The 14,084-nt window shown below is 49.8% G+C and overlaps 1 protein-coding gene across 1 annotated transcript in view; it reads right to left on the bottom strand.

Annotated features, from left to right (window-relative positions):
• LOC144699752 (fatty acid-binding protein 1, liver-like) overlaps positions 1 to 9,115 on the bottom strand; it is a 29,468-nt gene extending 20,353 nt beyond the window's left edge. Inside the window, exon 1 of the mRNA XM_078570959.1 lies at positions 8,997 to 9,115. Within this exon, the coding sequence (XP_078427085.1) occupies positions 8,997 to 9,084 (88 nt within the window). The 5' untranslated portion in view covers positions 9,085 to 9,115. The remainder of the gene's footprint in view (positions 1 to 8,996) is intronic.
• Between the last annotated feature and the right edge of the window lie 4,969 nt (positions 9,116 to 14,084).

Here is a 14,084-nt window from a genome sequence, read left to right as displayed (position 1 = left end):
ACCCTCTCTCGTTGTTTCGTGCTCTACTTTTAAAAGCCTCCTTAAAACTATCATCTACCCAACAAAGGCTTGGTGTCCATTCCATTTCTCTTTTATGATTTCTTTTGGGCATTGACCATGTATTTCCATGGGCAGCCACTCGGCAGTTGCACTGGGAAGTTACCCAATGGCATCCGACAGTGCTGGAAGTTGGTAGGTGGGTGCTTCCTTTGCTTGGGCCAAGTAGATTGGGGACATCTATGGTGCCCACCTACCATCAGCCAGTGGGAACTAAGTCAGTTGGCCACCCTTGGTGAGGGGAATCGCGAGTCAGAGGAGAGCATCCGCCTGCTCTCTGATGCACATGGAGGTCTTATGGGGAGGATGGAGAATGCCATGGAGACCCTGGTCCAGCAGAACGCAGAGATGTGTGCAGACCTGCACTCCATCGTGGGAGCCATGGGTGAGTTCCTGCAGTAGCAACGCGAGAGGGAAACGGGGCACCCTGACATACCCCCAGGTGCTTCTTCCCCTCAAGGAGTCAGGCCAGGGCCCTGGGCAGTCGAAGGGAGGAGGAGCGGCGGCTGCTCACCCCCGGGTCATCCACTCAGGAATCTCAGAGGCTGTCCTCTCCCTCCAAGGACCCTTTGCCTGTGACCCCCTCAACCTCGTCCTCCGTCACTGCAGAGGAAGCAGTTGGCCAACCAGTGATTCTGGAGGGAGAAGTGTGTGTGTGGTAGGGTCTTTCTGAGCCTCGTGCAAGCACTCTCCCACACACACGGATCGTTCCTGTATCACACTCACTTCAATGTCCTGAGCATTTTCAATGCTGCCTGTTGGGATTCGCTTTCAGTTGTCTATCTGAGCTGACCTGCATCTCCGCCCACCCACTGATCACACTCCCATGCAGCACCTGATCTCGCCAACCACGACTCTTGTTTCACTTTTGGTTTGGACAGCATGGTGCTAATTCAGTTTTACTTTTGATCCCCCGTCCTTTACTCTCTCCCAGTCACCCATTTCCTTTCCCCCATCATGGCTGATCCCCCGGCATCACCTTCCACCTCCCCTCCGTGACCTACCAGCCACAACCTTTCCCCTTCGGGGATGTCCTGGTGAATGTGCACGTTCCCTTTCTTCCCGCAAATCTCACCCCCATCCACATTCACCTCCCTGACCTCCTCCTTCCCATTTCCAGGGTCTGTGTCTGACTCACAGTCCCCACTAACCACCCTCACTGTCCTTTCTACCGTCGAACCCTCACCCTTCCATCCTACCGTCTCACTCTGCCCTTGGTCATTCTCACCATTCCCTCATACCACACCAATCCTCAGTTCGCTCCTTAGAAGGCAGTCATGGATCCATCAGACACCTCCCTTGCATGTTCACCTGGATATACCCCTCCAGACACCTTCCCTCCTCCACACCATCTTCCCCCCTCCACACCATCTTTCCCCCCAGAAACCCCTTCCCCCCCACCCAGACCACTTCCCCCCGCCCCAGAACCCCTATCCCCCGCTCCCCCCCCCCCCACCCAAACCCCTTCCCCCACCTCTTGGTCTTCTCACCTGCCCCCTCCGGACTCCCCCCTGCTTAGTCCCTCCCCCTTCCTGACTCTCTCAGACACCCTTACTTCTTCCCCCACCCTTAGTCCTTCCCCCTCCAGACTCCTTCATCCAGCCTTACCTCTTCCTCCAGCCTCACTTCTTCCTCCACCCTTATTCCCTCCCCTGTCCGCAATCCTTCCTCCCCCGCAACTTCCCCCCTGTCCGCACTCCTTCCTCCCCCTCGGACTCCCTCCCCTCTCAGCATTCCTTCCTCCCCCCCAGACCCCCTCCCTTCCCCTCTCCTTTGTTTCCCTCCCGACTCCCTCCCCTCTCCTCTCTGCACCCCTTCCTCCCCCAGGACTCCTTCCCCTTTCCATACTCTTTCTTCACTCTGAACTCCTTCCCTTACACCTTCCACCTCCCCTTACTCCTACCTGCCCCATTGCCTTCTTCTCCCCTGTTACCCCCTTCTTCCCCCCAACACCTTCATTCCCCTCTTCCAACCTCACTCCCCCGATACCTCCATTCCACCCCCCCAACCTCAACCCTCCACAACACCTCCCTTCGCCCCCCAAAACCTTCATTCCACCCCCACCAACCTCACCCATCTGACATCTCTTCCTCTCCCAGTGGATCCTAGCCCTTCCTCCCCCACCCCCTGACCATCATCCGTTGTGAGCCTAAATGGTGACTTTCCAACTTCCGTGAGCTGCTTTGCAGCTGAGCCATGTCCATGAGAATCCACCCAGCATGTCATGGACATTCCTCCGGTGTGCTGTTGCTGTCGGGCTCCAGCATCCTCTGCTCCTCGGATGTCCACGATGTGAGCAAGGCCCTGGTGGTAAATCCAGACTTCTGCACATCACACTTGTCAAGACGTGTTCTGCACCGGCGTGTTTTCCCACAGACGGCCTAGCGTGGGGGGGGGGGTGGGGGGGGGGGGAGTCCGGCGGGCTGGCCTTACAATGATCGTATTTCAATGAGGTTCCCGACGTCCAATGGCGGGGAACGTGGTCCGCCATCGACGGGCTGAGCGGACGATCGGAAACTGATTTCACTATGCTGTGAAACTGATTTTTGGCCTTCTCGCCATATTGTCCCTTCACCCCACCAAACACACGTGACGCCAGCGAGCATGGATGATTCCGCCCTTCAGCAAACTGTGCAAGGCCAAACGATCTGAATGCACAGAAGTCCCAGAGATGATTTATGAGGTCGAGGCTGCACACCAAGAGGACACATAGCCTTGCTTCTTGGGTGAGGTCAAAGATCCCAGATTTTCATATTGGAACGTGGACATTTCAGTTAATGGGTCATCTCACAAAGTTTAAATTGGACTCGGGAGCCAGTGTTATGGTCCTATCGGACAGAAAGCCATGGCTGAGGGATCTTTGGTTTCAAACGTCAGACACACAACTCTGGAGGAATCCGGCTTCCAGTAATAGGCATGATTCTGGAACCACGATGGTATGGTGACAAACAAATCTTCGAGCTGATGAATGTCATCAGTAACCAGTCTTTATCTCCCTTGAGCAGAGATGCCGGTGCAGCCCTGAATCTCCCCAAAATGGCAGATGATGTCAAGACAACCACTGTCGTAAATAGTACAGACCTGCAAGTTGCTGAGAGCTCAAACAAGAAAGGGTATCCTGACTGGGACTTCCGCTCTGAACCGTCTTCTCTCTTTGCAGAGCAGGTTTGTCCATTTTTGTTACAGGTGCCGGAAAGCCCTCACTGGTCAGACCAGCCAACCACTCAGATGGTTACCACAACGCCTCCTATTAGAGAATAGTCAAGACAGCAGTCAACAACCAGAAGAGCCTCAACCTTTGGCTCCAATGACCATTGGTCCGATGAGGTCAACACTGCGACCACAGAGCAAACGCTGTAACTCCTGGCCAGCATGACAGGGCCACAGATGTTGCTGGAACCAAGTAGCAGCTGTCCATTGCTGACAGCACATCACACAGCCAAACACAAAGGTGAGCTTACTAAAAAACTATATCCCCATAACAGAATTGGTCGTCTTCCATCTCAGAGGACATCACGACAATCCACACGATGAAAAAAGGTGGAAAAACGACATGGAGACGAGCACATTTGTCCACCCTGGAAGAAACAGGATAGAACAACAACCACCTATCGCCACAATTACCAAATCGACAAAGAGCGGTTCAAGACCAAGGAATGGAAAAAGAGGATACAAAGATACCCAGATGCCAGAACAACCTCCAAACCAATAGAATTAACCTGAACCGACAGAGCCTAACACTCCTCCAACAGTAGTGAGAATAGGATAAGGTAGGATAATATGGCCTCCAGACCACCTGAATCTATGAACTCAGAGACTTGAAAGGGGGAGATGAGATAGTAATAACGATGTAGGTACATGGGGTAAACTACAATAACTTGAAACGCATTGGATAAAGACATGGGGGGTGGGGGGGGGGGGGCGGTGTAGTATAAGGGTCTGGCCCACATATAGGGTTAAGATGGGGCTGAGTACAGTACTGCCCACGTAGTGATGTAAGAGAACACATGACCCACACCTAGAGGTCAGTCTGGTGTTGGACAGAGCTGTGTGTACAAGCAAGCATGGAGACAGCTCCTAGCTTGAACCCTTTACTGTATTTTTGCACATAGTTCTCATAGTTAAGAAATACATACACTTAACCTACTTAAGGCTATGAAGACTTCATTAAGACCTGCTGAACGGTATCCAGCACCCTACAAAACCTCTCATCCAAAGGTCCCTCCAGGTGGCGAGTTGCTTTGCAGAAATGCAAGTCCTTTCTTTCCAATAATACACTCCTGTTAGGAGAATGGTTGCCCTGGCTCCCCCATTTCCCCACAAGCACAAACGTCCTGCTCTTGGCACTGATACGGTCTGCTTGTCAGGTCTGAACCCCTCTGGTGTGGCCCATATGTAGCCTTGTAGCGACCAGCATGTCCAATTTTGTGGGTATACCAACCATCACTACTGTGCTGGGCTTCAACTGAGGCCTAGGCAAGGGTGCTCCAATTCAGGCCTGTAGTTTGCCTTGCAAGGGTGGACAGAAGTTCTACTCCTTACAAGACAATCAGAAAATGCCATGAAGCAATGGACATCAGATGTGACTGGCTTTCCACAATTTGATCTGCCAAAGATATGAAGATCGGTAGAACTGCTGAGGAACTAGTTAATTTTTTTTACTTAAGAGAGCAATGTTGGCTGGTATATTGGGGGAATTCTCTGCTCTTTCTCAAACAGTGCGAAAAGATCTTTAATATTCACCTGAACAGGCAGATGAAATGTAAGTTTAATATTTCAGCTGAACATAAGAACATAAAAACTAGGAGCAAGAGTAGGTAATTCAGCCCCTCGAGCCTGCCCCGCCATTCATTACGATCATGGCTGATCTCATTTCGGCCTCAACTCCAATTTGAAGGATGGCATCTCCAACAGCACAGCACTCCCTCAGTGCCTCTCCGAATTATGAGTTTAGATTCTATTCTTGAATTTAAGAGTTAGACCCACAATCTTCTGACTCAGAAGCAAGAGTGCTATATATAGGCCAAGCCGACAAATTTGATCCTACACTATTTGGTATCCTTGGGCTTATTTGAAAAACGTTGTGTATTTTTTGCAATGTGCTGACATATACCCAGCATAGAAACCCTGAATCTTAGTGGATGTGGTTAACTTATCTCAATTTGAACTAAGAGATCTGTTGTTATGAGCTATTTTCTCCAAGTTTAGTCTGCTTGATTTCCAGCTTTCCAGTAATTGCTGTTGTTTTGAGATTCCTTTCCAACATTGGACATCTTTTGGGAAATCAGTATACAGCTTCATTCTGTATTATGTCACTGTTCTCTCCGGCAGCTGCTGCTAGAGCCTGGGCAAAAGTCACAAACAAGCTACAGACATTTGGCTCACACATTTGATCCCAGCAGCAGGGCGTTCCAAATGCACTGCACTCCCCTTTGCATGCAGTTGGTTCACAGTTGATTCTGTTGTTTGAAATTATTGATCATCTCATTCAAAACCTCCTCCCACCCCAACCACCAGCTGAAGGTCTAATCTTCGGTCACTGTTTCCCATGCACTTTAAGCTGTCCATCTGATGGTGTTCCGAGCTGGTTTGCATAAATAAACAGCTGATGCCTGCAGCAGATTACTGATTTGGCTTCACAGTGGTATGGAGTGATCGCATGAAAATACTTCTGGTGCTACAATTGTGCTTTTGGTATCAGCACAACTGAAAATAACACTCTTCCAAATGTAATACTGAAGCAAATTTAAAGTTGGATTGTATTTCTACCTATTTCCAGTGCAGAAATGTTAACATCTAGCACAATTTGTTCAAATAAACAGGAGAGGATAAATTAAACTATTTTTGCTTCCATTAGCTCCTCTAGTTTGGCAGCTAGTGTTTTCAAAGGAGTTTCTATCATGCAGCAGGAAATATGAGAACATTGGCTTGGAGACTGTGAGGGAGCAAGGCTGTGCCAGGCTGTCAACATAACTGGACGCAGCAGATAGAGCCCCACCCCCGAGACATCGGCTGCTTAAGGCAGTGAGCACTTGAGCCACAGGGATAGAGTTCTCACGCTGGGAGGCTGCACCTGAACAAGGCTGGGAGCAAGGTAGCAGCAGAAGGGATAAAAAGGACAGTCGAAAGCACTGAATTGTGCTTTCTTGAAATTGGTAACAGGGATAGGGTTTGGGTGGCAGTAATAGTGGCATAAAGATAAGAAAAAGGGTTGGGGGATAAGGTCAGATTACGCAAAGAGATAAAGGGTGGAACTGTCTGGTCCTGTTGGTGGCGGGTGTCATGGCGAGTGGGGGAGGGGGGGAGCTGTGGGGACATTTTAGCGTGAAGGGCAGAAATCAGTTCCACACCAGTGTGAAAGCACAGCGGGATCATCCGATGGTGTCCGCGGAATGAGAATCCCGCTGGAGGCTGGGGTGTATCCCGGTAATGGGGTGCAAAGTAAAGCCCGGCTGGAATGGTTCCCCCATGCCCGATTTACCGTTACACCGGCGGGAAAACAGAACACATCTGGACAAGTGTGATGTACAGAAGTCGGGACTCACTGTTAGGGCCTTGCTCAGATTGCAGACATCCGAGGAGAAGAAGATGCTGGAGCCCTACAGCTCCCCGGGCCCTGGGGGAACACGTGCATCACGTCCTGGGTGGATTCTCATGGACATGGCTCTACCACGAAGCAGCTCATGGAAGATGGGAGGTCTCCACTGATGCTTCGGGTCTGCTTCAGAACATTATAGTCTTGGCCATGGACCGCTAAGGATGATCGATGGCAGCAGGGGGTGGGGAAGAAGGTCTAGGTGTGGCTGGGAGAGGTAGGTGTACCGGGTGGGGTGAGGTTGGGAGGTGGGGGATGAAGGTTGGGGGGGTGAGGTTGGGAGTGGGTGGAACGAAGGCGACAGAGGGGTGAGATTGGAAGGGGGGAGGAGGGAGCAGAGGGGAGAATGCAGCAAGTGGGGAGGAAGGTGTGAGGGAGGGAACACGCGCCAGAGGTTGGAAAGGTGTCCAGGGGAGAAGGGAGTTTGAACAGCGGCAGCAGTCCGGGGTGGGGAGGGAACATGGTTGAAGGAGGGAATAAAGGAGGAGGGGGATGTCCAGCTGAATGTGGGGTCTGTGGAGTCAATGAATACCTCCTGGGCAGCAAACTGAAGGTGGGTGTGGTAGGAGGGAACAGTGACTGTGCGAGGGGACTGGCAGGGTGGAAAGGTGAGAGTGCGTCGGTAGCGGCAGAAGGGATGGTGAGCGTGGTTGGTGGGGATTCGGAGGCTGACACGGACCTTGGGGTTCGGAAGGAGGAAGCTAAGGAAGTCAATGTGGATGGGGGTGGGATTCTCAGGAAGACCGGGAACGTGTACATTCACCTGAACATCCTGGAACAACAAGGGTTCAGGTTGGAAGGTGACTGTGGGGAGGTCGACAGTGATGGGGGAAAGGTCATGGGTAACGAAGGGAGGGGAAATGCAGGGGGAGCTGACAAGATACTTGACCATGATTATGGACGTTGAAAATCAAAAGTGAATGGGCCTTGTGTTGGACGGGCACAGGTGCTGCATTGGAGCAGGATCAGTGGGTGGGCGGGGATGCAGGTCGGCTCAGATGGACAACAGGGAGAGAACCCCAGCAGACGGCTTGGGAAATGCTCGGGACAGTGAGATGAGTGTGATGGATGAAGGCTCCGCGTGCGTGGGAGAGTGCTTGCACGAGGCTCCGAAAGGCCCTGCCACACACACACTTCTCCCTCCAGCATCAGTCATGGTTGCAACCAAACTGTCAGTACAGGGCGGGGATGGGGTTGGGGAAGTGGTGGGGCAGTGGGAGGACTCGTTAAGCCCGTAAATGAAGCTGAAAGACAACATTACACATTGTTCAGTGCAAGCTAATATATTTTCAGATTATAAAGCGACAAAACGCGTTCAATCCTGCAACCACTTGGTGATCAGAATTTCTTAGGCCAGCCACTTTTCTTCTAGGCGCTAACCTGATATCCACAGCAGGGTGGGGACAGCGGGTGCAATGGTTGGCCCTATTGCCTCTGATGACTTCCGAGTGTGTGCTCTGGAGAGCCAAGGCCTTGAGGGCCCCGGCTTGCTTTGGCTGTCCTCCTCTGGGCCAGCTGATTCCCCATGACTGCAGAGATGCCAGGATCAGAAATTAAATATTGCAGACATAAAGGAACTTCTAGAAATGTACAGAAATAGTATGAAAGAATTAATGGAACGAAGTGGCAAAAAAATTCCCCTGGGCCTGGTAGCCTGCATCATAGGGTTTTAAAGAGGTAGCTACAGAGATAGTGAGCGCATTGGTTTTGATCTTTCAGAATTACTTAGATTCCAGAACAATTCTTAAGGATTAGAAGGTAACAAACATATCACTGCTTTAAACAAAGAAGGAAGAGAGGAAATAGGGAACCATAGGCCAGTTAGCCTAGCATCAGTAGTAGGCAAAATATTGGAATCTATTATTAGAGATATGGAGCTGGATTTTACACTTGTGTGCTAGTGGGTTTGAAGGTGGGGCTTTGTAAAATCCAGCTGGTGGCCTTCCCACTGCCTACCTGCTCACACATGACTCGTCTGAAATTTTATGTGGGTTATGGAAGGCGTTGGGCAGCCCCGCCTACCCTTAGGCCTATTGAAGCCTTTAAGTGGTCAATTAATGGCCTAATTCTGCCGCTATCAGTATTTTACCCACAGTGGGCGGGGAGGGGTTGGGGGGAACCCAAGCCATGCGGAAGGCTTGGCAGCTTAAGCTGCATGGATTGGTGTTTGGTAAGGGGGAGGAGGACCTCCATTGCTAGGCCCAACAGAGGCACCCCCCACCACAAGTTCACCCCCTACCTCTGCAAGGTCACCCCCCCCCCCCCCCCCCCCCTTTAACCCTTCTTGTGGCCTCGTGGAAGCAATCCCCACCCCCCTCACTGAAACCCCCAACTCTAGACTTACCTGGGCTCCTCAGCGAGGACTGCCTGTAGTCCCAAACTTGGCCACTACTCCCAGCTGGCGCTGCTGCAATTACAGAGCTGCAATCCATCCGATTGGCCGGCAAATCTTGAAGGCGGGACTTGCTCCAGGAAAGGAGTGGGATTCTCAGCTTACATTAATTAATGCTGTTCAAAGGGGCAGCTGTTGGGATCATGGGCAGGCACCCCACCCTCAATCCCACCCTCAATCCCACCCTCAATCCCACCCTCAATCCCACCCTCAATCCCACCCTCAATCCCACCCTCAATCCCACCCTCATTCCCAGCCTTTTCAGTCAGGGACGCAGGGACCACAGCACCTGTAAAATCCAGTCCATGGCAACAGGGCATTTGGAAAGTCATTACAGCCCAGATCTCCTGGTCAGTGTCATTCGCTACCCTTGAAGTTTACAGCGACCTAAACCCTTTAGCGATTTTTTGGCAGGAACTTCAGATCCCGGTTGAAGCATCAATGAGTCAGTGTAAGCATCCAAGGGGGAGACTGACCAAGGGCAAGAAAGGATGGACGAAGAGAGGGCACACCCACTTTTCACGCCATTAGCTGCCGTATTCAGGTAACTTTTTAAAGCTCTCAAGTCTTTCAGTGGATTAGTGAGTGAATGAATGGGTGAGTGAGTGAAGATGGTGGAAGATGGAGGTCAGGTTGTTGGAGGTCAGCCATCTCAGTTCCAGGATATCACTGCAGGAGTTCCTCAGGGTAGTGTCCTAGGCCCAACCATCTTCAGCTGCTTCATCAATGACCTTCCTTCCACGATAAGGTCATTGATAAGTGGGGATGTTCGCTCATGATTCCACAATGTTCAGCACCATTCACGACCTTGTCCAAATGCAGCCCATGTCCAAATGCAGCAAGACCTGGACAATATTCAGGCTTGGGCTGACAAGTGACAAGTAACATTCATACCACACAAGTGTTGGGCAATGACTATCTCCAAGAATCTAACCATCGCCCCTTGACGTTACCATCGTTGAACCCCCCCACTATCAATATCCTGGGGGTTACTATTGACCAGAAACTGAACTGGACTAGCCATATAAATACTGTGGCTAAAAGAGCAGCTCAGAGGTAGGAATCCTGTAGTGAGTAACTCACCTCCTGACTCCCCAAAGCTTGTCCACCATCTACAAGGCACAAGTCAGGAGTGTGATGGAATACTCCCCACTTGCCTGGATGAGTGCAGCTCCAGCAACGCTCAAGGAGCTCGACACCATCCAGGACAAAGCAGCCCCGCTTAATTGGCACCACATCCACAAACGTTCACTCCCTCCGCCACCGATGCACAGTGGCAACAGCGTGTACCATCTACAAGATGCACTGCAGGAACTCACCAAGGTTCCTTAGACAGTGTCTTCCAAACCTACAACCACTACCATCTAGAAGGACAGCAGATAGGTGGGAACACCATCATTTGGACATTGCCCTCCAAGCCTGACTTGGAAATATTTCGCCGTTCCTTCACTGTCGCTGGGTCAAAATCCTGGAACTCTCTTCCTAACAGCGCTGTGGGTGTACCTACACCTCGTGGACTGCAGTGGTTCAAGAAGGCAGCTCACCACCACCTTTTCAAGGGCAATTAGGGATGGGCAATAAATGCTGGCCCATCCAGCAATGCCCACATCCCATGAATGAATTTTTAAAAATTAGGATGGGGGGATCAGGTTGAGGCGCCTGGGGTAGCCAGGTGTCGGGCGGGGTGGAGGGGGGCAGCAGTTGGGTGGGAGATAGTCCGCTCAGGGGATGATTGGCTTGGATGTGGTAGTCTGGTCAGGCCGAGGCGTTTGGTTGGGTGGGGAGCAGTGGTCATGTCGGGGTGGGGGGTAGTTGCGTCTGGTTGGTGGTGGGGGGGGGGGGGGGGGTGGTGGTGCTAGCCAGGTGGGGTAGTCAGGTTGGTTCATTGGGGTAGTTGGGTGGGGCTGTAGTTTGGTTGTGCCGGGAGGCTAGTCAGGCCAGGTCAGGGGCGTACTTGGATCCAGTTGGGAGGGTAGTCGGCTTGGGTGTAGTCAGGGTGGGGGTGTGATCGTGGTGTGTTGGTTGTGGTGCTCAGTTGAGTTATGCTGACTGATCACTGAGTTAGACCAGGTGATAATCAGTAGAACATTTCCAGCGTATGTATGCAGGTAAGTCCCATGTATCTGGCCCAGGTTTCTGATACCGAGCTCGGTGTCAGAGATACTTCAGGAGGGTTCCGGGCAGTGGAAATCAGCCCATCAGAAGTTTAAACTACCCGGGTAAGTTCAACACATGTGTACGTCAGGACTTCCGTGGGGTCCTGATGCGCATCTTCTAACTTACGTCCAACCTCCGATGATCTAGACACCAGGAGATAGAGGCCAGCATGTCTAAGCAGACTCAACAAGGATTTATGAAAAGGAAATTGAGTTTGACAAATCTATTCGAGTTGGTTGAGGATGTAACTACAGGATAGATTGGCAGGCTACAGCTAGCGGGGACACCGCAAGGATCAGTACTTGGGTCTCAGCTACTTACAATCTGTATAAATGACTTAGATGAGGGGACTGAGCATAATGTGTCCCAGTTTACTGATATTAGGTGGAAAAGTAAATGGTGAGGAATACACAAAGAGGCTGCAGAGTGGCAAGTTGCAGAGAGAATGAGCAAGAACATGACAAGTGGTATACAATGCGGTGAAGTGTGAAGTTACCCATTTTGGTAGGGAAAATAAAAAAGCAGAATATTTTTACAATGGTGAGAGATTGGAAAAAATGTTAGCGTTCAGAAAGACCTGGGTGTACTTTTATGTGAATCTCAAAAAGTTAACATGCAGGTACAGCAAGCAATGTGGAAGATAACAGATATGTTAGTTTTATTAAATATGGATTGGAGTTTAAGTCTTATGACCATTATACAGGGCATTGGTGAGGTCACTGCTGGAGTACTGTGCTCAGTTTTGGTTTCCTTACCTAAGAAAGGATATACTTGCCCTAGAGGAAGTTCAGCAAAGGTTCTCTAGACTGATCCTTGGGATGAGGGGATTGTTCTATGAGGAGAAATTGAGTAGACTAGGCGTATATTCGCTGGAGTTAAGCATAAGAGGTGATCTCGCTGAAACACAGGCCTGAACTTTTAGCTTGGTGGGCAGGCGCGATCGGCGGGCCCGGGATCGGTCGGGATCAGCCCCCGACCGCGATTTCATGCTGGCTGGCCAATTAACGGCCAGCCAGCGTGAAGCAAGCGCTGAAAGGCTCAGCGCTGCTGGGGTGGGGGCGGGAGGAGGGTGGGCATTGGCAAGCACTGAGAGAAAGTTCCCTGACGGCAGACAGCTGCGCCAGGGAGCTGCAGGCCTGAAAATGTTCCAATAAACTTTAAAAAGCAGAAAAAAATGTCTGAGCATCACAATCAGGCACCTGACAATATAGATGATACAAGTGCTGTCCACAGTTTTTATTTTTATTTTATTTCATTATGGAAACCGCCCTTGGATGAGGTTTCATGAAAAATGTAACGGCCGCCTGGCCGATTAGCCTATTCACCAACTGTAAGACAGGCAATGAAAAATAGCAGACAATTGCGCCTTTAATGGGCTTAATTGCCCTCTTAATTGTTGGTGGGCGCACTTCTGACTTATGTGCACGCCCGCTGAACGAAATATGACATCGGGACGCTTGCCCGATTTCTTCTCACGCGACTTCATGCCCAATCGGGCCAGACGTGCGCCTGCATAACATAAAATTCAGCCCATATATAATTCTTAAGGGTAGATGCTGAGAAAATGTTCCCCCGGACTCATCCCATGCTGAGACCCAATTTCTAACCACATAAGTAAGAAGCCCAACAAATGAGGAAGCAATGCTGGATCTATCGCTGTAATGGGAAATGAATTGCAATAGATAAAAGAAGTAAGTGTGGGAGCACATTAGGGAGTGTTCATCACAATATAATAAGATTTAAGCTAATGATTGAGAAAGCTATAGATAGTATAAAGAACAAAGTGATTACTGTGAAAAAAAACAACCGTGATAAAATGAGACTGGAGCTAGAGAAGGTAAAGTGGAAAAGATGTGGACAAAGAGGTAGAGCAACAGTGGAGACCAATAGACTTCAGGAGAAATATATTTCGCTAAAAATCAGAACTAGCCAAGAATGAGACCAGTAACCTGGAAATTTGATGGTATCGTGTTTTTCGGAGAGGGGGAGGGAATGGTGCTTAAGCCTTCACCATGACAGACAGGAAGCATATGCTGATGATGAGTCAAAGTGCAACTCTGGCTATATTAATATAGATTTTAAAAAATATGTACCTAAAAATGTTGGAATACACAGCAGGTCTGATAGTGGCTGTGGAACAGAGACAGGCAGTCAGAGCAGCCACGCAGATGCACCATATCCAACCTGAACTCCTTTGTTGATGTTTACAGTGTATATAGAAACCTATAAAATTCTAACAGGACTAGATAGGGTAGATGCAGGAAGGATGTCCCCGATGTTGGGGGAGTCCAAAACCAGGGGTCAGTCTGAGGACACGGGGTAGACCATTTAGGACTGAGATGAGGAGAAATTTCTTCACGCAGAGAGTGGTGAGCCTGTGGAATTCGCTACCACAGAAAGTAGTTGAGGCCAAAACGTTGTATGTTTTCAAGAAGGAGTTAGATATAGCTCTTGGGGCGAAAGAGATCAAAGGATATGGGGAGAAAGCGGGAGGAGACAATTGAGTTGAATGATCAGCCATGATCATAATGAATGGCGGAGCAGGCTTGAAGGGCCGAATGGCCTACTCCTGCTCCTAATTTCTATGTTTCTATTTCCAGCATCTTTGTTTTTACTTTATACAATATGTGTAAACTGTGGTATAGTCCATCACAGTGAGAGAAAGCGACTATTTGTTTGAAAACAGTGTTGATCAACTTATACCACAGTCTATTCATGTAAAAGCTGTACTAACTTCTATCTAAAACTTGATTTGGCAGAAAAAATTGCACCTTATCAAGAGGTTGTGTCAAGACGCTGATAAACTCAAAGTTCATTTTGCTAATGCAATAATGTAATACTATGATACAAGATGATCAAAGATTAATGATAATCTTCGTCTAA

The sequence above is a fragment of the Cetorhinus maximus genome, chromosome 24 (assembly GCF_964194155.1).
Source record: "Cetorhinus maximus chromosome 24, sCetMax3.hap1.1, whole genome shotgun sequence".
Lineage (NCBI taxonomy): Eukaryota > Metazoa > Chordata > Chondrichthyes > Lamniformes > Cetorhinidae > Cetorhinus > Cetorhinus maximus.
The sequence above is the reverse complement of the archived record's forward strand: the minus strand, read 5'-3'. Positions and strand labels throughout refer to the sequence as shown.